At 35.9% G+C, this 27,912-nt stretch overlaps 1 protein-coding gene across 4 annotated transcripts in view; it reads left to right on the top strand.

Moving 5' to 3' along the window:
- The window catches only part of LOC117325057 (ADP-ribosylation factor GTPase-activating protein 1-like), a 46,589-nt gene extending 33,319 nt beyond the window's left edge, over window positions 1-13,270 (top strand). The window contains exons 8-12 of one of the 4 annotated variants that reach the window (XR_004532122.1): window positions 4,569-4,658; window positions 6,182-6,241; window positions 6,768-6,901; window positions 7,938-12,501; window positions 12,607-13,270. Coding sequence is in view for 2 of the 4 variants with exons in the window: in XM_033880980.1 (XP_033736871.1) it covers window positions 4,569-4,658; window positions 6,182-6,241; window positions 6,768-6,901; window positions 7,938-8,478 (825 nt within the window). In the remaining 2 variants the exon portion in view is untranslated. Of the gene's footprint in view, window positions 1-4,568; window positions 4,659-6,181; window positions 6,242-6,767; window positions 6,902-7,937 lie in introns of all 4 variants that reach the window. The other 3 variants (XR_004532121.1, XM_033880980.1, XM_033880981.1) reach the window with 3 other exon arrangements.
- Window positions 13,271-27,912: the final 14,642 nt, after the last annotated feature.

Below are 27,912 nucleotides of genomic sequence, written 5' to 3'. Positions count from 1 at the left end.
GGTGTAAGGTTACTCTCTGTGTGGTGATGTAATGATGTAAGGTAACTCTGTGTGTGGTGATGTAATGGTGTAAGGTAGCTGTGTGGTGATGTAATGATGTAAGGTTACTCTGTGTGTGGTGATGTAATGGTGTAAGGTAACTCTGTGTGTGGTGATGTAATGGTGTAAGGTAACTCTCTGTGTGGTGATGTAATGGTGTAAGGTTACTCTGTGTGTGGTGATGTAATGGTGTAAGGTAACTCTGTGTGTGGTGATGTAATGATGTAAGGTAACTCTGTGTGTGGTGATGTAATGGTGTAAGGTAGCTGTGTGGTGATGTAATGATGTAAGGTTACTCTGTGTGTGGTGATGTAATGGTGTAAGGTAACTCTCTGTGTAGTGATGTAATGATGTAAGGTTACTCTGTGTGGTGATGTAATGGTGTAAGGTTACTCTGTGTGTAGTGATGTAATGATGTAAGGTGACTGTGTGTGGTGATGTAATGATGTAAGGTAACTCTGTATGTGGTGATGTAATGGTGTAAGGTAACTCTGTATGTGGTGATGTAATGGTGTAAGGTTACTCTGTATGTGGTGATGTAATGGTGTAAGGTAACTCTGTATGTGGTGATGTAATGGTGTAAGGTTACTCTGTATGTGGTGATGTAATGATGTAAGGTAACTCTGTATGTGGTGATGTAATGGTGTAAGGTTACTCTGTATGTGGTGATGTAATGATGTAAGGTGACTCTGTGTGTGGTGATGTAATGATGTAAGGTAACTCTGTGTGTAGTGATGTAATGATGTAAGGTTACTCTGTATGTGGTGATGTAATGATGTAAGGTGACTCTGTGCATGGTGATGTAATGATGTAAGGTAACTCTGTGTGTAGTGATGTAATGATGTAAGGTTACTCTGTATGTGGTGATGTAATGATGTTAGGTTACTCTGTGTGGTGATGTAATGGTGTAAGGTAACTCTGTGTGTGGTGATGTAATGATGTAAGGTAACTCTGTGGTGATGTAATGATGTAAGGTTACTCTGTGTGTGGTGATGTAATGGTGTAAGGTAACTCTGTGTGTAGTGATGTAATGATGTAAGGTTACTCTGTATGTGGTGATGTAATGATGTAAGGTTACTCTCTGTGTGGTGATGTAATGGTGTAAGGTAACTCTGTGTGTGGTGATGTAATGATGTAAGGTTACTCTCTGTGTGGTGATGTAATGGTGTAAGGTAACTCTCTGTGTGGTGATGTAATGATGTAAGGTAACTCTGTTTGTGGTGATGTAATGATGTAAGGTTACTCTGTGTGTAGTGATGTAATGGTGTAAGGTAACTGTGTGGTGATGTAATGGTGTAAGGTTACTCTGTGTGTAGTGATGTAATGATGTAAGGTTACTCTCTGTGTGGTGATGTAATGGTGTAAGGTAACTCGGTGTTGTGATGTAATGATGTAAGGTTACTCTCTGTGTGGTGATGTAATGATATGTGTAATGAATGTACTATAGATAGACAATTTGTGTCCGTGTGCCATACTTTCTCTACTACATCAATCCTTATCAAATGCTTGGGCTGTGCTTTTAAGGTCTAGAGGTCATCATCAAACTTCATTTGTAATAAAATTGATACAATTGTTTGTTCTCAATGGCAAATTAGATAATTAATTCTTGATGCATTATAAATTGCTTCCTTACCTAAAGTGTGACCGATCCTTGTTAAAATTTAGCCAGATAAAGTGACCATGGCCACATACAGATATTATATAATCCTCCTACTCTATTTGGCCAGGCTGGTATGCATTGGTATCTATGTGTTATCTACTTTGTGTTTTACAAGGCATGATCTAAACCAGCCAGCCTGTACAATTATCAATTTTGTTCGGATTTGGATGACAGGAAGTTGTGAGTAAGCCTGTGGGCATCTTGATTACCTGAATCTCTTGGATCAGAGGGGGGCTTCCTGTTAAACTACTGATAGATAATTGAGACAATTTAAATCAAAATCAGATGTTTGAGGCAATGATATACTGTAGCTCAAACCTGAAAATTTGCATCAAACTGGAGTTTGTCTGCTGTAGTGTGTCTAGGTGGATGTAGAAGACTGTTGGAACATCCTGGCATTACAGCAAGTATTCACATACTACATCTTTATATTCTTACAGACTACAGACTACAGACTACCTGTCTGAGGGGGGGGGGGGGGGGGGGGGGGAGCATTTGGGGAAGCACTTACGTGGAAGGATTTTCATTGAAGACTAGTTTTATCTGTCAAAAGATAGATTTTGGAGCCAGTGCTTGATAGTATTCCTACAATCAAGAAAAAAACTTGATTGCATGATGTTTTACCGAATTACTGTATGCTAGTCTTGTTGGCAGTAGAAGTGTAGATGCTATTAGGATATATGATGCAGTACCATCGATATGTTACTGATACATGGAACATATACTTCATTTGTTAATGGTTTGTTCACTTTTATTCATGTCTAGCAATAGTAATAATTAGCAGACATATGTACTAAGTATGTCTGATACATGTTAAAGGTTAATTGACCAGAGCTGATTCATACAAACTAACAAATACGGAAACAGTTGCTGTTTTTATATTGCCTCGAGGTAATTACCTGCCCCTAATTGATTACAAAGGTCAGTAGAAGTTACAGTAGTATCTGATCAGCCAGCAACAGGAGGGTCTGATATCAATCAATAGTTACATTCTACAGCACATTTCTCTACCAATAATGGCTCGTTCAAATAAATCTTTTTATGTCTGTGACATTTTGTGCATTGAATGATCAATGTAAGTGTTGAACATCCAACATACTATGGCAGTAGAAAGCTTGTGAGAGGGTATTTTACATGTGATAGGGTATTTTACATGTGATAGGGTATTTTATGTGGAAGTCTACTTGAACTTGAGTAGGGTTAGTACTTACTAATGTAAGTAAGTTATGTTTATAATGATAGTGTATTTGTCTATTTGATAATGGTGATTTGTTGCTGTTGGGGTTTTTCCTTCACTGATGAGTCTGATGCAATTAGATAAAATTTTTGATACATTAAAAAAAAAAATGGTGAATTTCAGCTGTGCTCTTCATTACCCAAAAGGTAACACAAGAGAATAGCAAAATCTGTTGATTTCAGAGAATCATATTTGTTGGAACAAAAGAAATGATCATTTCATGTCTGGTCGATAACACATGAAGAAGAGTTGTCAGTTTGAATCAGAAGCACTAATTAGCACACTAAGAGTGAGCCTTTTGATCTTATCCTGTTTTCTCCCAAAGATTTGACAGATCCTAATTATTGATGGTCATTAAGTAGAAAATTAGAAAAAAATAATTTCACATTTTTACATGGATATGTAAAACACCTGATTTTTTAACAATTGCACAACTACATATCATATATACTACAAGAATTAAATATCAGGCTCTTTTAATTGAGCCCTTTGGGTTATTTGAGGTTTTCTTCTTTCCTCTGATATTTTGTATTGTACATGTGGGAACCACAGTGTGGGACACACAGAACCACACGGTGGGGTCAGGACCACAGTGTGGGACACACAGAACCACACGGTGGGGTCAGGACCACAGTGTGGGACACACAGAACCACACGGTGGGGTCAGGACCACAGTGTGGGACACACAGAACCACACGGTAGGATGGGGAGGGGGATGTTTGTACATGTCATATCAACAGATATTCCTATTGTGTGGTTGACATGTGATTGTCACAGCAGGAGTATGGATGAACAATTGAAAGTTGTGATATGTATTGTTCTGCTTTATTTCCATAGTTTATCAATACATCTTGTCTAGGCAATTGGTTATATGCCAAAGTTGAAATTCAGTTAGCGTCTGTGCTGTACTTTTCAGAGTTCAGGCTCCGCTGTGTTGATGTTAAATGCCAAATGTAGTGTGGTGTAAATCTAGGCCTTCTTCTATTTTGTAGTACTTGGTCTGCTGCTACTTTAAGTTGGAAATTAGTCCTAAATTCTGTACATTACTTTTACCTAATTTGGAAGTAACCTTACTAGCCATAGGGATGTGGAAGTGAGATTTTACTCATAAATGTCTGCTGGATGGTGCCAACAATGCCCTCAAGAATGGCTGGAGTGACTTCATAACTTAGTTATAACGTAATACTGGCTGGAGAAATCTGAACCATAGCGAATAACGTAATACTGGCTGGAGAAATCTGAACCATAGCTAAGCACTAAGGCAGTAATAGATATGTATGGACAGTGAATAATTCCTACTGGATACATTAACCTAAACTACAAAAACATCTACAGACAATTTAGAAGTTTGATTCATTGTTGGTATTGTGTGTTGGTAAAATGCAGTGTTGTTCTATTTAGTAAACTTTTTTCACAGCTAATTTGTTTTCATTTTATATTATATAATTTGGTTTGGAAGTATTTTTCATTCTTTTGAATTAGCAAGCACATAGCGTATTTGAGTGATGTTTGATCTACATTTCACAGTTTATTTTATTTATTTTTAGATGTATATGATTTTGCTTTATAATTTTTATTGATTTAATGTTTTGTGTATTCTGTTATATGATGAATGTTGTTATGCACTCCTAGGCATCACACGTAGCCACCCTTACTGCAGCTAAGACCAAGGAACTCGGCCAATCAGTCAACGAAACGGTCATCAAACCCACTAAGGATAAGGTATTCTCCTGAGAAATTAACATGATTATACTAATTTGCATAACGTTCAGGGTACAGCCTCTGACCAAATTACTGGAAAATAAGACTAACCCGCTAACACAACTTTACACTCGGACTGGTAAAAGCTAGCTCCTACATCTACACACATACCTGTCTGTGATAGCATGCTACATTTTACATATCTTCATTGCATGCTGTCTGTATCATTCAGTTCACTTTTGTCATTATTATTTATGTGTTGTGTTGTTTACTATACAGTGGAACAGTTGTTGTGTGATTTAGAACAGGCTAAAATCTCTGTTCCTTATATTAACATCAGACAAATCGTTGTGATGTGTTACGACGTTGGTAACTACGGCAGTCGTGGTTGCTAAGATAATATAGTTCCAGTGAATCTACGTAACGACACCAGTGTTGTTAACAAAATTATAAGAAACATCTCAACATTTTTGTTTAATACATTTTGCGTTTTCAATTCATTAATATATTCACAATCCACAATTTTTGTCTCGCATTAAATATGGTTGTCAAGCACAGCGGATATTGACAAAGATTTAGTAGTGTTATGTAGGAACTGTACGCTGCGTTAGCCATTTGTTGTTAGCTTATCTTGTGAAGAAGTTAAATATTCACTCATTTCCGCATTCTTCAGTTTTGTTTTTGAATAAACACTCACTTGACATTAGCTTTTTGTACAGAGATCATCGAGTAACAGGAGAAAATGCTAAAATTGCTTAGATCAGTCCTTTGAAAATGGCGCAGTCTAGTTGATGGTCTGATTAACGTCACAAAGCGACGACGTCATAATTGTGTTACCTATTCCCGTGCTTATTGCTGTAAATCACTAATATTTCGCGAGTACTTAATTTCGCGAACTCACCTTATTTGACTTATTCGCGAATACATAATTTCGCAAATTCCGATCTCAAAATGACTTTAAATTTGCGAATAACGTTAACAGATCGGAGATATGTCCATGTTGGTAGCCATTTTGTTTATGAGAATCATGTGACGGTACAAGAAAAGTCATGTGATTCAATCATGTGATATCGGCGTCTGGTCATACTGAATTTTATTTACCGTACCTGTATACGCCTCTCGGCTATATACAAGTGGATTAAACAAAAGAAATGTGGTGTTCAACGTGCGTTTATATTTGGAGGGTGAAATGAGTTGTTTTCAATATAAATAAAATGAACGCCAATTATTCTTGTCATTTTTATATAAATATTCACGAGGGATTTGAATTCGCGTTTGACTCTCCTCGCGAATTCACGCGAAAATAAATCCCACGCGAAATATAAGTGATTTACAGTAGGCCGCTGAGCCTTTAACGCAGTCAGAGTTTACTAAGCTGAAGAAGGGAGAGATGTGAATATAACTTTGTAAATAATCAATGAAGAGAAAACTTGCTGTCAAGTATCAAAATAACTGCTGTTAACATGTTTCAGATGAGTTCAAGCTTGTTGTAGTCCACTAAATTTATAAAATGGAATAAGAATGATATTGTGTTATATTTATAGGTAAAGGACGGAAATTTGTTGAATGACGTCGGCAGCTCCATGAGTGGCTTTGCATCAAAGGTAGGTTCAGGATTGGCGTCAGCGTTGGTGTCGGCATCCCACGTCCGTCCGTCTGTCACAAAATTTGTCTGGCTATGCATTCGCTCATTTCTTTATGAATTTCACTCAAATTTGGTATATAGTTAGAAGACCATATAAACTTGTGTCCCCTGCAGTGATTTTGCGATTTAGCCCTTTTTAAGAGAGTTATGCCCCTTTTTCATACAAAATGTGTCATAATTTTGTCCGGCTATGCATTCACTTAGTTTTTGATGGATTTTCTTGAAACTTTATACAGAGTTGAAGGATGGCATGAAGTTGTGTCTCCAGTAACGGCTTCTTCCAAAAAAAAACCTTTTCCATTTGTCGAAAACTTCAGTTGGTATGAAACCCATTTTGGACCAGGCCAATGTTGGCAATAAGCCCCTTCCCCTGAAAATCCCTTTGTTTTCTACTAAGGGTTTGGGGCTTATTGTCGAGTACGGTACATGTACATTATAATGATTATTTGTAGTGAAGTATATTTAAAATCTGTGATGTTTTCCAGCTGTCATCTGCCAGTTCGAAAGGATGGACCAATTTCCAGTCTCTGTGGGGGGAACCTAAGACGACTTTGTCATCTGTGGATACCAGTCCAGGAGAGAAATCCTCCCTTCTCACAGACAATGCGTCCCCACAGAGGTACTGTACCATAGTGACATTTAGAGGTGAAAAGACCTAAATGTAGGCTGACTGTATATCATAGTATGGTCCGATGGGTGACATTTAGAGGTAAAAAGACCTATATATAGCCTGACTGTACTGCAATCTGGTCAAACGGGTGACATTTAGAGGTAAAAAGACCTATATATAGGCTGACTGTACCATAATCTAGTCTGACAGGTGATATTTAGAGGTAAAAAGACCTATATATAGCCTGACTGTACTGTAATCTGGTCTGACAGGTGACATTAAGAGGTAAAAAGACCTATATATAGCCTGACTGTACTGTAATCTGGTCCGACAGGTGACATTTAGAGATAAAAAGACCTATATATAGGCTGACTGTACTGTAATCTGGTCCAATGGGTGACATTTAGAGGTAAAAAGACCTATCTGTAGGCTGACTGTACCATAATCTAGTCCGACAGGTGACATTTAGAGGTAAAAAGACCTATATATAGGCCTACTGTACTGTAATCTGGTCCGACGGGTGACATTTAGAGGTGAAAAGACCTATCTGTAGGCTGACTGTACCATAATCTAGTCCGACAGGTGACATTTAGAGGTAAAAAGACCTATATATAGGCCTACTGTACTGTAATCTGGTCTGACAGGTGACATTTAGAGGTAAAAAGACCTATATATAGCCTGACTGTACTGTAATCTGGTCTGACAGGTGACATTTAGAGGTAAAAAGACCTATATATAGGCTGACTGTACCATAATCTAGTCTGACAGGTGACATTTAGAGGTAAAAAGACCTATCTGTAGGCCTACTGTACTGTAATCTGGTCTGACAGGTGACATTTAGAGGTAAAAAGACCTATATATAGGTTGACTGTACCATAATCTAGTCCGACGGGTGACATTTAGAGGTAAAAAGTCTATCTATAGCCTGACTGTACTGTAATCTGGTCCAACGGGTGACATTTAGACCTATCTTTATCAATGCTGTTGTTCTCCAATATTCATGATGAGATTGTTAAACAATCCTTTGAAACTTTCTTTATTGTAGAGAACCCAGTAAAAACAGACTTTTGTCGGATGAGGATTCATGGGATAGCTGGGAAGGAGACTGGCAAGATGGTAAAAAAAACCAGAAGAAATCACAATCGAGTGATTACAATGATCGGGGTATGTCAGAGGACAGGAATACTGAAGAGGACGAATTTGAAGCATGGCTGAACGATGAGAAACCACTTCACTCAAAATCCTCAAAACTGAAAAAGGATGAGAATGAATGGGACAACTGGGGTGAAACAGATAAAGCAAACAAAAGTAAAAAGTCTAGTCCTAAAAATCACAATAAAAAGTCTTCCAAGATGTCTAGTAAGAGTAGCGATGCCTGGGACGATGCTGACTGGGGCGATGGATTCTCATCCCCAAAGAAACAGAAGGAACCACTGGTCGGGAATCTTGTGGATCTTGGAGAGGACATTTCCTCGCAACCTAATGGAAACTCAGGCTGGGACAATGAGGTTTGGGCAAATGATGATGATATGGATGAGTGGCAGAGCCTAGATTTGGGCACAACAGATTCTAGTAAACGGAAATAAGTTAGTGAAGCTTCATTGAATAACATTGGATCAGTCTACATATTAACTTTGATTGGGTTTTAATGTGTTCAGTGTATATGCCAAAGTTGAATGTGATAAAATGAATTGTTATTGCTTTGTGAGAATGATCTGTTGTGTAAAAGTGGAAACTGAACAGGGGGCCAATCTGTTGTTTGAAGGGATGGATATTGTTGAAGATGGCTTACTGTTGTAGAACTGTTTATTAAATTAAATCTGATTATGTTGCATATGTTATGTATAATGAGAGATTTTTTGTTGGTGTTGTGTAAAAAACCAAAATGTCCTTTCCAGCTACCAAATGGTATGTGGCCTCTAACTTGATCAGAGGGGAAAACATTTTGATCAAACAAAAAGTTTAAAAGACATTTTTATGTAGTTACTGCAGACATTATATGCTACATTTACTTAAGATAGACAGAATAGCTTTCTTGATCATAGATCTTCACTGGAAATCTTTTCTCAAGGTTCTATCCATGATATATGTATTTTCACAGCATTTTTAGTTTAATTTTTCATAACCTCCATATGTCTGGCCTATGTGAGATCCAGGGAAGTAGAGTTTATGGGAGCTTTGAACTCCTCTGCTCTCTCTTAAATTGGATGCCCAGTTTGAATAAATACATGCCATGTTTGAACCCTTTCAGTCCAAATTTCAGCACTTTTATCCAAAATCATCAGAAATATTTAATCAAGAATCCACATATTTGGTTTTTTTTTTGGTTAGCTAAAATATTATGAAAATTTGATTTTGATGAAAGCAACAAGAACTGTACATTACACTTATATTTTCTGTACACTTAGTTTTACTGAATTTTGACTGATAAAGTAATCAGCTCACATTAAAACATATTTGTCATACATTTATTGATATAAATATAAGTCTACAGTTATAAATTATCTCCTTTTATTTTGTATTTTCCCCTCAGATGTTAAGTAACCATTTTATTGAAGAAAAAGTTACCAGAATATAACATGATGTATTATAATGTGATAGGCTACTTACTAATTAGTGATATTTTAATTAGTCTATATTTCTCATATTATTATGTTACTGACCAGAGGCATGTTCAGAATACTCGCAAGGGACAGTGAACTATGACTTCTGAACATGAACACATGCCTGAGAGTTTGCAAGTGAACACAGTGTACCAACACACCGAGCAATTTACCGTCAAATCCAACAGTACCGCTAAATGTGAATACAATGGAGAGGTTGATGCTAAAAACTGCAGATGAGAGTTACATCCAAATTGTAAAAAAGAAGCTCTAAGTCATTATTTTAGTATTATTCTGAACATGCCCCAGTAGCACATTGTGGTAGGGGAAGTAACTCTTGTTAAACTCAACTTGTGATGTGTTGGTGAATGCTAAAGACATTCCACTGCTATTTAAATAGTTATAGATTAGTGATAGCAGTGTATCATCCTCATCTTGTACGCACTTAAAGTAGTACCATTCATCATTGTATGTGATCGACTACTATTGTATCATGTTTTTGTGTAAAATATTATGAGATTGGTTAATTCCTACCCGGTTAACCCTTTGACCTCTACACAACTCTTAGCTACTGTGGTAGGTCACAGGACAGGTGCCTGTTTTCAACAGTGGGAATTTCAGAAATATTGCCAGTATAGTGACAGTATTAATGTAGAAGGTGATGTGTGATGTAAACATGTGCATACCTCTCACAAATCAGTCAAGGGGACCAGTTACACTTGAGGAAAACTGGAGAATTTTGTTTTGTTACTTTGATAATTTTAAGTAACCACACAAATATGGCAGTAACCATGGTTACCGCATAATTATGTAGTGTGATCCTACCTACAAATATGGCAATTACCATGGTTACCACATAATTATGTTGTGTTATCCTACCTACAAATATGGCAGTTACCGTGGTTACCACATAATTATGTTGTGTGGTCCTACCTACAAATATGGCCGTAACCATGGCTACCACAGGACTAAAAGCCATAGTAAGTACTAAATTATCCAGTGTGATCTTTCCCTATTAAGTATATGACAGGTATGCACATGTTGTAATTGTATTTAATGTTCCACGAATTAAAATGGAGTTTACAGAATTGACTCAAAAGTTTTAACTGGGTCTTATTGTGCAATTTTTGAACTTTTATTGCTTGTCAAAAGTACTTGTACAGTGCATATGCATGTAGAAAATGTCACAAAGAACACTTGTTGTGGACTCTGTTGTTGAATTATGCCTGCTGTTGTAACTGCTGTGTTGAAAACTATATATGTTTGTTTTTCATTCCTGAAACTAAACAAAATGCATTATGTAAGGTCCTTCGTATTATTTTGAGTCAAAATTCCTAAATGATGGTATTTTGGTGCATTATTATGTAAATGATCTTCAGTTGATACCGTCAAATTTTTGTAGACTTGTAATCCAGGTCTTAAGATACTCATGGATTGTACAAAAAAAATATTGAAATTACATGCTTTATTTTAATTTGTTTGGATAATTTTTAGGATGATGGCATTTTACCACCAGGAAGATCCTATAGGGGATTAAATCTAGGCGGTGTCAGCTTATGGGTGAAGTTGGTATTTGTTTTTGTTGATACTGACTTGGATTTGGATAAACAACAAACTGTAGTGAAGCTGTTCCTTTATACAATAATGTGTCATAATTTCATTGTTTAAAACCACCCATTTCTTAGTTATTCAAGATATTTTTCATCATGAAATTTCAAGGTAGAAGTACCTTACAGATTCTAACAATATCAGCAATAATTTATTAGGAGTATCATGCATTTAATCTTTCAATTTGAACATTTTAATTGGACGATCAGATTTTATATAATCAGCTTCTGCCATATGCTTGAGCATTCAGTGTCAGTTCGGAGTCTATTTGACCTTTACAATCTGCACACACCATGAACTAAAGTATATGTCAGATGGAATGGAGTGATGGAAATGTCGCAAGAAATAAATGATTTTTACTTATTTCCAATGTTTAAAGTGAGTTGAAGTCTTCTACCATATATATATATGGCTGTTTGTGTTAACCCATTTTGACAGTTACAGATAACCTGTATTAAATAACAGGTGGGCTTGAGGCATCATGAATCAAGGGAAGTAACTATTGAACTTTGACGGTATGGTTTTTGGTATTTCATATAAGTAGGGAGAATTTAAAAGAAATGTATATATTGTACTCATCACTGGACTAACATGTTGAAACTTGCCATGAAATGAAATTATCAAATATGAAAAGATTTGCTGCTGTTGAAGATAAAATCTGTCAATCAGAATTGTGATACATGTAAAGGTAGGATGTTACTGATAATATGTTGCTTGTTAAAAATAATAAAACTGCATGTTCCACAGTAAAACTGCACAGAAATGTGGAATATTTGGTTAAGGGGTCATATGACACTACCATTCTGTAATGCTTTCCTAAGTTTGTTACCAGACTCTGTTAAAATGCAGTTAAAGTTAAGATATGTATGGTTTCTTATTCGCCTGTATGGGCATTACTTTGGGAAGTTTGTTTGTGTTAGAAATATTAATTTGATCATTTTACATAATGATATATAATGCTTCTTAATGGACCCACTTGTATCGAACAATAGAAAATCAAAGGACCCATTAAAACTCATTGTGAATCCAAATGTACGATAATTGATTTTAAAATAAGCTATGTTGTGTTTGTTATCTTATTGTTGTGGTTTAGATTCAAGGGAGGACTTCAAATATTATCATGAGTGCTAATCTATCAAAAAGCTATAGTACAAAAGTCATTTCATCAAACAAAATCAACTTCAGTTATTTCTATCATAATGCTGAATCCAGGACCCAAACCCTAATCTACATAAAAGCAACACAGGAAAAATAATATGTTCAACTGACAAAACATACTAATGACATGTTGGAGGTATACAAATTTCAAAATCATCAATTTGAGATAGTCATGAAAAATATTCAACAAAGCATATAAATCTCATAAAGTATACAGTCATAGAAACCAACATATCGTAGGTATAAAATAGATTCAGTACGATCATCCTGACTGACATAACGTAGGTATAAAATAGATTCAGTATATAATGTTACAGATTTGTCATCCTGACAGACATAACGTAGGTATAAAATAGATTCAGTATATAATGTTACAGATTTATCATCCTGACTGACATAACGTAGGTATAAAATAGATTCAGTATATAATGTTACAGATTTGTCATCCTGACAGACATAACGTAGGTATAAAATAGATTCAGTATATAATGTTACAGATTTGTCATCCTGACAGACATAACGTAGGTATAAAATAGATTCAGTATATATAATGTTACAGATTTATCATCCTGACAGATATAAGTAGGTATAAAATAGATTCAGTATATATAATGTTACAGATTTGTCATCCTGACTGACATAACGTAGGTATAAAATAGATTCAGTATATTATGTTACAGATTTATCATCCTGACAGACATAACGTAGGTATAAAATAGATTCAGTATATAATGTTACAGATTTATCATCCTGACAGACATAACCACATATATATACTCACACAGTAAACTACGTACAACTACAAAACAGTATGGTAGTATTGTTATTGACGATATGTCAATAAGGCAGTTTGTAGGCTGTATTGGTACGGTTCTCCTTGATGTCATTTTTGGTGACTAAAATAACTGGAATTCTTCTTTCCATGTCATATTGAAGGAACATAACTTCTGATAGTACAAGGTTGTTATTAAAATTGAATGTAAAATAAAATGTAAATTCAACATCTGTGCTCCCCTTGTTTTGTTGATATTCATTATGATGTTCCCATACCGTTGGTATGGAAGTCTTACTGGACTAGAGAGGACACCAACAACTAGATGGACAGGCTTCAGTTACAGTAAAATACAAATCCTATATTTCAGTAGCATATACACAGTTACATTTCCAAAATACATGTACATTAAAATATATACCTGGGATCAATCTTACTAAACTAGTGGTCGGGTGGTACATTGGTAACACACTTGCCTTTAACTGGGCGGCTGGCGTTTGATTCCTCGACTGGACATAAACAGGTGCCCGACCATGTTGGTTTTCTCCGGGTAGTATGGTTTCTTTCCACAGTAAGACCATTTCTTCACTTCCATTTAGGCCAACAAATATACTTAATATAAGTTGATATAAGTTGTATCCCAATAGTTGTAAAATATGTCAAGTTCACACAATCTTACTAGTCAGAGATGATTAAATACGTCTTTAAGACAGTGTATAGTATGTTATCACAAGTTATAGAAAAGAAAGAAGGCGATTGGGAAAGTCCGTACCTGTACATCTTTATGGAAAAAAGGAAATTACTGGATAGTTATTACATAAAGCATTTCTATTACTGAACTTTTAGCTCTACAGTGAGACAATGAGCCAATAAGGTCTGTTCAATGTGCGATCATTACCATTATATCCAAGCTTAGTATACATATTAAGTTGTACTTGTTTTCGATAACTTCACCCATGGCATCGTTAGACTTTGTCTCACTGACTATATTCAATGTTCTGTCACCCTAGTTTACATATTGGTATTAGGTTCTTAATGATTGTCAATGGGCTGTTAAACAAAAGAAACGTTCTACAGTTGTATATTCACGATAATAGATAGATAATGATTTGGAGTTTTACATACCACTATATCCCAGCAACATAACCGTCTCAAAGTGGTTCACAAATTATTATCTGTGGTTATTGGCTCTTTAGCAACCAGCCAATGTCTTTCTCAACTCCCTAGGGAGCATAGGCAGCAAAAGCTGCTGTTCCCATGCCAACAGCTTACACACGACATTTCTTGCAGTGCTCTACTATGTACTCATTTACAGTTTAGTCTACCGGAACACAACAGTTAATATATCTTGGTCAAGGATACAACACAGCACCCGTGCCTGGACTCGAACTAACGACCCTTGGGGTCACAAGCCCTGCATCCTACCACTAGACAACTGTGAAGTTGCTGATTCTTTACTCAATTTATTATAGGGGTGTTTGAAGGACCTGCCCTTTGGGTAGCTTTGAACAAGTACATGTATAATGACATACCTTACAGTAGGACAAGACAGTATAACTCGACTTACAGTATGACAAGACAGTATAACTCGACTTACAGTAGGACAAGACAGTATAACTCGACTTACAGTAGGACAAGACAGTATAACTCGACTTATAGTAGGATAAGACAGTATAACTCGACTTACAGTAGGACAAGACAGTATAACTCGACTTACAGTAGGACAAGACAGTATAACTCGACTTATAGTAGGACAAGACAGTATAACTCGACTTACAGTAGGACAAGACAGTATAACTCGACTTACAGTAGGACAAGACAGTATAACTCGACTTACAGTAGGACAAGACAGTATAACTCGACTTACAGTAGGACAAGACAGTATAACTCGGCTAACAGTAGGACAAGACAGTATAACTCGACTTACAGTAAGACAAGACAGTATAACTCGACTTACAGTAGGACAAGACAGTATAACTCGACTTACAGTAGTAAAAGACAGTATAACTCGACTTACAGTAGGACAAGACAGAATAACTCGACTTACAGTAGGACAAGACAGTATAACTCGACTTACAGTCGGACAAGACAGTATAACTCGACTTACAGTAGGATAAGACAGTATAACTCGACTTACAGTAGGACAAGACAGTATAACTCGACTTACAGTAGTAAAAGACAGTATAACTCGACTTACAGTAGGACAAGACAGTATAACTCGACTTACAGTAGGACAAGACAGTATAACTCGACTTACAGTAGGACAAGACAGTATAACTCGACTTACAGTAGGACAAGACAGTATAACTCGACTTACAGTAGGACAAGACAGTATAACTCGACTTACAGTAGGACAAGACAGTATAACTCGGCTAACAGTAGGACAAGACAGTATAAATCGACTTACAGTAGGAAAAGACAGTATAACTCGACTTACTGTAGGACAAGACAGTATAACTCGACTTACAGTAGGACAAGACTGTATAACTCGGCTTACAGTAGGACAAGACAGTATAACTCGACTTACAGTAGGACAAGACAGTATAACTCGACTTACTGTAGGACAAGACAGTATAACTCGACTTACAGTAGGACAAGACAGTATAACTCGACTTACAGTAGGACAAAACAGTATAACTCGACTTACAGTAGGACAAGACAGTATAACTCGACTTACAGTAGGACAAGCCAGTAGGACGAGACAGTATAACTCGACTTACAGTAGGATAACTCGCACATAAACTTTCTTAATGCACACTAACACAGTGTTCACTCGCTAAAAATGTAAAATATGGTAACATTCCAACAATAGGCAGGCTAAAGGGATGACAATGATAGCTGACGGACATGGATGATTATCAACTTGATCCAACAGTTCAACCACTGTGTGTAATGATCAATTAGAATGTAGGCTGACACGTAAAGTATTCCAGAAGTCGAATTCATGAAATGTGGATCATGGAAATAAAGATCTAGCTATTTCAGAATGACTCCTCAAATCAGCCCGCCTACCTGGATCTTATAACGTAATCAATAGACAAGCGAGCTACAGGTTCAGTTTCATCATGACTCTCAGAATAACTTTCGTTTATAATTCAATTTTCTGTTTTGATTTTTGTCATGTTTGCTTCAGGAATGACACATTTCTATTGAAAGGATTCTTCATATATGGAAGATCTTTTACACCGTTCACATAACCGTACAATAACATTCAGTTTATTTAAATAAAGTAGACCTGGAAATGTCTCGGGAAAGAAGGTTTGTGTGTGTGTTTTCAATAACAAACACACCTCTCTATTTAGGACAATGAACATGGTAAGGATTTTGATATAATATTTAGGCAAATTAATGTCTTTATTTCATGTTTTTAAGAGTCTTAAAACTCGATGTGAATCTAGCTAAAATGAGTTTTTGTACGGGTGGTCTCCCTTTATATATCGGCGACATTGAGGATATATGTTTTGCTACCAAATGGAGTTGGAAGCGAATTACATGTTTATCATACCTCTAATCCATCTGTTCACAAAATGAAAGGATTGATATCAATATGTAATATTAAAATATTATCAAATCTGTCGCTGTTTATACAAATACTAGAAAGACATTTAAAGAATTATATGTGAATTCACTCATCAAATTGTAAACTTTTTTTATGCATATATTACTGATCATTTTTGTTAAATATAACATTATTGTAGTGTATATCATGGTTTGATTGTTATATCCTGATTGAAGGTATCTGTATGCTAGTTGTATTTGTATGTTACAATATCGTATGATCGCACTGTAAGATGGGATTGTAATATTGTAATAGTATATGGTATGTTGAGTATGATAGTCGCTTTGTGCAATGGTATTAGTATTTCTTTATTTCCTCCAAATTGAAGAGTATACATTGTTGTCAAAATACAAATCAAATATCATCAATTGGTAATTGAATGAACATAAACACATCAGTCAATTACAGAGATTAAGGGATAAGGTGATACATTATAAAATAGTTAAATAATTACCGAAAGAAAGGTAAAAAAAGTAGCAAGGGGCTGGGGGAGAGCCCTACCAGCAAAGTCATCTCAGGCTTTCACATGCATTAACACACACGAAGTAAGGGGGGATATAATGATAATAATAATTTAATAAGAATAAAATAATCAATTAAACAGTTATCAATTCGGCACTGCTCTTGTAAGACAATATTAATGCTGATACAACAGCAACATTTTGTCAACAAAAATAGCACTGTGCAGTACAAATATCACATGATCAGATGGACTTAATCTGTAGGGAAGGCTACCCCCCAAGAAGTACATGGATTAAGTTATATTCCGATAAGGAATGTAAGAACATGCTAAATTCTATATCAAAAACAGTACTAATAAGACACCATAGATCGTCTCTAAGACTTTCAGTTTTTGTACCATGAGTACTATATGTGATATACGGTCATTATGTAAAATACCACAGAAATGACACAATTCTATAATGTTTGTTGATCTTAAATCAGTACATAATCGAACTATATTAAGTTTACTTGTTCGCTGTTCAGGGAATTTTAGTGCTGCTGTCCATAAAATATGTGGAGAAATTACATCTTGACTGAGAAAAACCTAATGAAATCTGAATCGTTATTCATTTTATTGTACATCATTAACTCTTCCCATTTAAAAACAGCTTTATAGACGATTGACTTCCATTTTGGACTACTTGGAAAAACCGTATCTAAATATACTGCAACAACTGATTAAACAAATCATACTTGCGAAGTATTCTCACAAAATCAGGAATAAAACCATTTTGACCGTAAACCGGGTGTAAACATGCCGGCTGTGTGAATGTATTGTTGTGTATCATACCAACGTAATAACATTGTAAAATGTAATACAGTTACTGTATATCACTATAGGGTGATAGTTATAATGTGAACAGTGTGTGGATACTGGCTATGAATAGTGAAATGTCGCGTCTATCGTTGTACGAGGAGTTGAGGAGTGTAGAAGATGAATAGTGAAATGTCGCGTCTATCGTTGTATGAGGAGTTGAGGAGTGTAGAAGATGAATAGTGAAATGCCGCGTCTATCGTTGTACGAGGAGTTGAGGAGTGTAGAAGATGAATAGTGAAATGTCGCGTCTATCGTTGTACGAGGAGTTGAGGAGTGTAGAAGATGAATAGTGAAATGTCGCGTCTATCGTTGTACGAGGAGTTGAGGAGTGTAGAAGATGAATAGTGCAATGTCGCGTCTATCGTTGTACGAGGAGTTGAGGAGTGTAGAAGATGAATAGTGAAATGTCGCGTCTATCGTTGTATGAGGAGTGTAGAAGATGAAGATGTGTGCTTTACTGTCCATCATATCATTGTAGTATTGTATTTCATATTGACCACTTGTCGCGCACAATATAAAGTGCGCCTAAGTGAAATAAATAAATAAATTGAAATTGACCAAATTAATTATATAGTGTACCCCTTTACGGGGTTTTGTCAGTACATCTGTAGGCAAGAAGAATTTACTCTCTACCAATAATAGGAGGCTACATGTGTACGTTAAAATCAATGCTTCACACCATCACAGGAACTATTTTTTCCACTAAAGGTGTAGTTTTCAATGATGTTTTCAGCTGTAGGAAATTGCCTTGTATTTCATGTTGCACACTGTGAATGGTGGTCCTTCCATAGCTGACAAAAGACTGGGCTTATATTTCAGTGTTACAAGAGGTCATCATTGAATATAAAAACGAAAAACTTAGTGTTTGTAATTTTGATACAAAAATACAACATGAATAGAAATATTGCATGTAATATAATGCGATTGTGGATAATTTGATTCAGTCAATAAAGAAATTGAATTGAATTGATTCTCTTGTTATCAATACAAAGTGAGAGTCCGTCATCACTTAACTTTGTTGTGTTCAAGGTATTTGAAAATAAGTCAAATAACCTATACTTACATTGCCGAGGAAAACCATGTTGAATTGATTTATTTTTTGTTGTTGTTGTTGTTGTTATTTGCTTGTTTGTTCACACGAGTCTGATTGTTTTGAAGATTTTATCAGAACAGTAATAGAGACCTTGCAATGTCTTTTATTTTCACATATCTATGTCTGTGATGTGTCGTATTTAAAGCGAAGTTATTTCATATTTTGTTTACCGGATTTACCCGAAAGAACTAAGCCATTTCAGATTCTTCAATATTGCCACTTACAACGTAACCAACAGAGACAGCTTACAACTAAGCCTTACCTTATACTTGAGAGACGTTTCCAGGCCTTTATCATCTATTCTGATAAGTACAATCATACCTCGTATGAAAGCAAAAGCAAATCTGCCGAAGACTAAAAAAGTGTATTTCCCACAGATTTACCAATAGTAGATCTGGTCGCCAAACTCAACACAGACTTTGTCGATCAAACGTTAAATAAATCTCACGATTTAATTAGATTTAAATCTAAAAGTTCCTGTCAATGCCATTTCAAAGTTCCGATATAACCTATGTATTCAGCGAGTCCTATTAAATAAAATATTGTAATATCAATCACATTGATGGTTTCATTTAGAAAATATCATTATCATTTTATTTCTCGTTCCCTTTCATTTCCATTTTCTTTTTCAGTTTTGATGAAATGAGACTGACGATAACCAATCTATCATACGGTAATATTTACTCTTTATTTAATCTTTATTTGCTCTTTTCATAAACGCATGTTTAGTGGGTGGATTACTTCTTACATTTGTATAATATACGGTATACGGCGATTTAAACAAGAATACGTGCTGTAGAAAGTCTACGATCAGATACAGAAACTATTCCAATGAGTCAATAAGTTTCTTAAGGTAAATGTTCAATGCTATATATGTCTGGGGTTGTGTACATTGCGTTCTGAATAGCTTCAGTGACATTTCACCCCTCCCTTCCGTCCAATGGTCATAACTTGTCGCTGCACCGTGAGTAAATTATGCAAAGGCACGAACAAACTGGGCAGAGGGAAGATTGATGGCTGACCCTGTGTGGCCACCGTATGTTGGGTCGGACTGTCACACTGGAAACTGTTACAGAGTGGTATAATTAACCTGACTATGGTGGGTGGATCTCTCCAGGTAGCATTCACACCCGCCATCTTCCAACTGGCTCAAGTACCAAGAACAAATTGGACATGTCCCTGCTAAGGGTCGTTTCCATTGTAAGGGCATTTGTGCACAGTAGGAAGCCGGAGTGTCATTCAAATTTCAATGAATTACATTTTGGGCATAAAAAAATCCACCAGATGGTTATGTTTGAGGAGTTTTCCCCATTTGAATGTTTATCAATAAAAGGGAAAGTTCTGTCAAAATCAGAATCACAGATTGGCTAAAAGATTATGTCTCGATATTCAAATTGATCCAAAATAAAAAAGATGGAGGCAACTGTCCTCTCATGGCAAACTTAATTATACGCCTCGGTGAACACAGGACAGCGGTGTGAAATCAAATTTTCTCTGCCAATCTAACTCTAATTAAGAGGTTTGCACACGCGCAAAAACGCGTGCCAATTCGCGACATATTAACAACTTTTGTGGTCACGTATATTTCATCTGTAAGATAAGAAATTGATACATTTTTATCTGAAATAATATTTTCTGGTTTATTGTCACTGAAGCTTTGAAGGTTTTAATGCTACTATATCGACACGCTCTGTGTTAACCTAAAATCCTGGCAAGGTGGTGTCTTTTCAAAACGGTGTCGCAGTAAAATGACTGGAACTAACATTCAAATATCTTTAAACTGCTATAGAAGGATAATCTAAGATATTAATACGAGTAACACGTGACGTTTTTCTCCATAGATTGGTGATAGAATGATGTTTGTTTATATGTTCTCGCTAGCCAAACCGAGCAGACGATGGGTACATTTGATAAACCCACGTAAAAAGAGTGTGATCGGCGACACATATCTATTGTATATCGTTAAGGATGGTGTTATCAGTGAGGTGAGGGGTGTCGTGTGGTCAGATTATATCTAACCCTACTGTTGACACCTTCATACTTTATACCGTAATCTGGAGGACAATCTGGAGATACGTACCTCACAATGTCACTGTGTTCACAGTTTACAAACTATAGACGGTATAGAAGTACTCGAAGGTGCTATCTCTTGTGGATAATCCGTGTTAACTTGACATATTACATACATATTTCATGTTTATGACATCAAACTAGACAATCGAATCTGTATCAGTATCAAATATTTAACTACTAAGAAAAGTTATCAACTGAATCTTTGTCCGCGTATCATATATCTGATAGCAAAGCGACGGAAACACAAGTAATAGACACTGTTATCGTCCATGAAATACATTTGTATATCCTAACATATCCAAAAAACATATACCAAATCTATCCATTCATGAAACGCCACCGAGTTAATTATGAAGCCAGAGAATTAATCCTAAATTGTATTCGTTTTAACATCCTCAGTCATGGTATGATATGGGCGATAGGTCTCTGTCGTCTAACGGTATTATCTTATGTTATTGTGTATATATTTCGTTAGATATGAAATTGTACGAACCAGTTCAACAATTCAGTTACTCGTGGAGGAGGTTCTCTTTCGGTATGTATTACTGCGTGTTCAGTACATTTTATGACACAAACACACTGATATTTACACTGGTAAGTCACGTGTTCAGTACATTTTATGACACAAACACACTGATATTTACACTGGTAAGTCAATATCTAAACATGCAGACGGGACCGAGTGTAAAACAGACTTGTTTACCCTCAAATCTCTTCATGTCCTAAAAATAAAACTCAGTATATAAAACATCGCATGTCATTTAACTTCACATACTAAAGGGACGACCCAGAGGTCAACATATGAAAAAAAAAGGATGGATGGCGGGGGTATTAAAATGATTGGAGGCAGTGATACTAAAATGATGGGAGGTGGGGGTATTAAAATGATGAGAGGTGGGGGTATTATAATGATGGAAGGTGTGGGTATTAAAATGATGAGAGGTTGGGGTATTAAAATGATGTGAGGTGGGGGTATTAAAATGATGAGAGGTAGTGATACTAAAATGATGGGAGGTGGGGGTATTAAAATGATGAGAGGTTGGGGTATTAAAATGATGGAAGGTGGGGGTATTAAAATGATGAGAGGTAGTGATACTAAAATGATGGGAGGTGGGGGTATTAAAATGATGAGAGGTGGGGGTATTATAATGATGGAAGGTGGGGGTATTAAAATGATGAGAGGTTGGGGTATTAAAATGATGTGAGGTGGGGGTATTAAAATGATGAGAGGTAGTGATACTAAAATGATGGGAGGTGGGGGTATTAAAATGATGAGAGGTTGGGGTATTAAAATGATGTGAGGTGGGGGTATTAAAATGATGAGAGGTAGTGATATTAAAATGATGGGAGGTGGGGGTATTAAAATGATGGGAGGTAAGGGTATTAAAATGATTGGAGGTGGGGGTATTAAAATGATGAGAGGTTGGGGTATTAAAATGATGAGAGGTTGGGGTATTAAAATGATGGGAGGTGGGGGTATTAAAATGATTGGAGGTGGGGGTATTAAAATGATGAGAGGTTGGGGTATTAAAATGATGAGAGGTTGGGGTATTAAAATGATGAGAGGTAGTGATACTAAAATGATGGGAGGTGGGGGTATTAAAATGATGTGTGGTGGGGGTATTAAAATGATGTGAGGTAGTGATACTAAAATGATGGGAGGTAGTGGTATTAAACTGATGGGAGGTAGTGACACTAAATTGACTGGAGGTAGGGGTATTAAAATGATTGAAAGAAGGGATCAAATGGATAGACATTATAAGAAAGTACATTATTTATACTGTACACATAGTGATGTGTGTAATACGGTACACATTGTTGATGTGTGTAACACGGTACAGATGGTTGATGTGTGTAATACGGTACACATTGTTGATGTAATACTGTACACATTGTTGATGTCTGTATTACGGTACACATTGTTGATGTGTGTAATACGGTACACATTGTTGATGTGTGTAATACGGTACACATTGTTGATGTGTGTAATACGGTACACATTGTTGATGTCAGTAATACGGTACACATTGTTGATGTCAGTAATACGGTACACATTGTTGATGTGTGTAATACGGTATACATTGTTGATGTGTGTAATACGGTACACATTGTTGATGTAATACGGTATACATTGTTGATGTGTGTAATACGGTACACATTCTTGTTGTCTGTAATAGGGTACACATTGTTGATGTGTGTAATACGGTACACATTGTTGATGTGTGTAATACGGTACACATTGTTGATATGTGTAATACGGTACACATTGTTGTTGTGTGTAATACGGTACACATTGTTTATGTAATACGGTATACATTGTTGATGTGTGTAATACGGAACACATTGTTGATGTGTGTAATACGGTACACATTGTTAATGTAATACGGTACACATTGTTGATGTGTGTAATACGGAACACATTGTTGATGTCTGTAATACGGTACACATTGTTGATGTGTGTAATACGGTACACATTGTTGATGTAATACGGTACACATTGTTGATGTGTGTAATACGGTACACATTGTTGATGTAATACGGTACACATTGTTGATGTGTGTAATACGGTACACATTGTTGATGTGTGTTATACAGTACACATTGTTGATGTGTGTAATACGGTACACAATGTTGATGTGTGTAATACGGTACACATTGTTGATGTGTGTAATACGGTACACATTGTTGATGTGTGTAATACGGTACACATTGTTGATGTAATACGGTACACATTGTTGATGTGTGTAATACGGTACACATTGTTGATGTAATACGGTACACATTGTTGTTGTGTGTAATACGGTACACATTGTTGTTGTGTGTAATACGGTACACATTGTTGATGTGTGTAATACGGTACACATTGTTGTTGTGTGTAATACGGTACACATTGTTGATGTAATACGGTACACATTGTTGATGTGTGTAATACGGTACACATTGTTGATGTAATACGGTACACATTGTTGATGTGTGTAATACGGTACACATTGTTGATGTGTGTTATACAGTACACATTGTTGATGTGTGTAATACGGTACACAATGTTGATGTGTGTAATACGGTACACATTGTTGATGTAATACGGTACACATTGTTGATGTGTGTAATACGGTACGCATTGTTGATGTGTGTAATACGGTACACATTGTTGATGTGTGTAATACGGTACACATTGTTGTTGTGTGTAATACGGTACACATTGTTGATGTGTGTAATACGGTACACATTGTTGATGTATGTAATACGGTACACATTGTTGATGTCTATAATACGGTACACATTGTTGATGTGTGTAATACGGTACACATTGTTGATGTCTATAATACGGTACACATTGTTGATGTCTGTAATACGGTACACATTGTTGATGTGTGTAATACGGTACACATTGTTGATGTGTGTAATACGGTACACATTGTTGATGTGTGTAATACGGTACACATTGTTGATGTGTGTAATACGGTACACATTGTTGATGTGTGTAATACGGTACACATTGTTGATGTAATACGGTACATATTGTTGATGTGTGTAATACGGTACACATTGTTGATGTGTGTAATACGGTACACATTGTTGATGTGTGTAATACGATACACATTGTTGATGTGTGTAATACGGTATACATTGTTGATGTGTGTAATACGGTACACATTGTTGTTGTGTGTAATACGGTACACATTGTTGATGTGTGTAATACAGTACACATTGTTGATGTGTGTAATACGGTACACATTGTTGATGTGTGTAATACAGTACACATTGTTGATGTGTGTAATACGGTACACATTGTTGTTGTGTGTAATACGGTACACATTGTTGTTGTGTGTAATACGGTACACATTGTTGATGTGTGTAATACGGTACACATTGTTGATGTGTGTAATACGGTACACATTGTTGATGTCTCTAATACGGTACACATTGTTGATGTGGGTAATACGGTATACATTGTTGATGTGTGTAATACGGTACACATTGTTGATGTTTGTAATACGGTACACATTGTTGATGTGTGTAATACGGTACACATTGTTGATGTCAGTCATACGGTACACATTGTTGATATGTGTAATACGGTACACATTGTTGATGTGTGTAATACGGTACACATTGTTGATGTGTGTAATACGGTACACATTGTTGATGTGTGTAATACGGTATACATTGTTGATGTGTGTAATACGGTACACATTGTTGATGTGTGTAATACGGTACACATTGTTGATGTGTGTAATACGGTACACATTGTTGATGTGTGTAATACGGTACACATTGTTGATGTGTGTTATACGGTACACATTGTTTATGTGTGTAATACGGTACACATTGTTGATGTGTGTAATACGGTACACATTGTTGATGTGTGTAATACGGTACACATTGTTGATGTGTGTAATACGGTACACATTGTTGATGTGTGTAATACGGTACACATTGTTGATGTCTGTAATACGGTATACATTGTTGATGTGTGTAATACTGTACACATTGTTGATGTGTGTAATACGGTACACATTGTTGATGTGTGTAATACGGTACACATTGTTGTTGTGTGTAATACTGTACACATTGTTGATGTCTGTAATACGGTATACATTGTTGATGTGTGTAATACTGTACACATTGTTGTGTGTAATACGGTACACATTGTTGATATGTGTAATACGGTACACATTGTTGATGTAATACGGTACACATTGTTGATGTGTGTAATACGGTACACATTGTTGATGTGTGTAATACAGTACACATTGTTGATGTGTGTAATACTGTACATATTTTTGATTGTTTTTTTTCTATTTTTTAAATCCTTGAGAAAGCAGGAACGTTTGTATGTTTTATTTATCATATATACAATTATTATTATTCATATCTTCAGGTCAAATTTCATATGATATGATTATGGAAGAATTGCCCATATGGTTCATTACTTTGCGAGAATGAAATACACAGCAGAAAATTGTTTATTGGGGAGAAAAACGATTATAGAAGGTGCGATCATGGCTAACTCGCGTGAGGAAGTGCAGACAATCTGGACTGTTTCAAGACTCCGTAAGCTGCCAGATGACACAAGGGGCCTTTGTCTACAGAGACAGAGCACCGCCATAGGGATATCATCCCATTGTTGAAATGAATTCGAAATGTGGGCAAATTTGGGGCAGCACCACCACAAAAATATTGTGATATTCAATTAGTGAGCTCCATTCTGGCATGTCATTCAATATGTGACAACTTTCATTAAACAGTTTTTATTCTCCCGTATTTTCTTTTAATCTTTTATCATAGTTTTCTGGAACACTATGATGACTAAGTCAGCACCAGGTACCAGTTTTATATATGCTCGCCAACCAGGGAGGTTATACTGCTAAACTCGCTGAGTTGCTTTATCGTAGTTGGTTTAGTGCGCTGAACTGTCGCTAGTTTGATATTTAAAAACCCAAACGTTCGAATTTATTCATGTCAAATAGACTTTTTATGTTTAGAATTAGTAGATTTAGATAAACTGTGCAGTTTGGTAAATTCCGTGAAAATTAATCACGAAAATAATCTTATCTCAAATACATATTCACCGGATCTAATGAAATCGATTGATTTAGCAGGAAATCGAATTAGAGACTTGTCGAAGGCTGTGTTGGTATCCGTATATGTGATGTATACTTCTAAAGCCGAAAAAAGTCGATGATGTATTAAAAACTTACCAGATAAACCTGTAATTTATATGCTTTTACATAAACGCAAGTAGATTCAAGAGCACTTTTGGAAGTAAATACATACACAATTGATAATATTTATCTGGGAATATTGAATTATGTGTCTTTATATGTCAACACAGCATAAACAAGCGTAAATAACGTGTATAAAACACATCTAAAAAGATATCACTCATTCCGCGCCAGATTCCGCGCTCAGAGAGACACTTAATCAAAGCTATCGCCGGGGCTCTCTTCCTCGGCCCTATTTATATTCTGTTTGGTCTGTCTGCATTAGGTTTAACCGTTCTTCGGAGGCATGATTAATAAAGAACTAACTCAATTTGTATTCGTCAATCTCACTGAAACTTGGCGGGCAGATACTGTCCAGATGACAATTTTGAGACTGGTTTGTATAACTACAATTTGTCAATCCACAAATTGTTTATCGATTAGATCTGTCTGGCTTTTGTGTGTTCTACGTAGAAGCTTCAAGTGTAATATCCTTCAAACACTCTTGTACGACAGAACTTTTGTGAGAAACAAGGTTATGTAATTTGGTAATAGGAGTAAACTTAACATAATATTTACATGTTACTTTCTATTATATATTTTTTTTCATTTTTGCTTTGTAACATTTGACTTTTGATGATATTTGTAATCTAGATCGATTACTGTAGAATAAATCTAACAAATATTGAACCTTGTCCATCAATAGTCATAGCTGTATTTCATAGATTTACAGTTGTCGCACACAATTCTTAATAAGCCATGTGATACACACAACTGGTAACCAATAAATTGATGGGAAAATGATTCAATAATAGACAGTGAATGTGTTCTGTTTTCCCTGTGTTCCCTACCGATTTGGTAGATCTAGACACAACGTGGACGATAAAGACAAATACAACACCAAGGATGATTAGCTAATGTGATGCTTATATTTGTATATCTAAGTACACCCAAGGATAATTAACATATCTGACGTTTATATTTGTATATCAAGGTGTTATTAGTGGTAGATTTATCTGATGTTTACATTTGTATATCAAGGTGTTATTAGTGGTAGATTTATCTGATGTTTATATTTGTATATCTAGATGTGATTAGTGGTAGATTTATCTGATGTTTACATTT

Source organism: Pecten maximus, chromosome 4 (assembly GCF_902652985.1).
Source record: "Pecten maximus chromosome 4, xPecMax1.1, whole genome shotgun sequence".
Lineage (NCBI taxonomy): Eukaryota > Metazoa > Mollusca > Bivalvia > Pectinida > Pectinidae > Pecten > Pecten maximus.
This window is presented reverse-complemented; position numbering and strand designations above follow the sequence as displayed.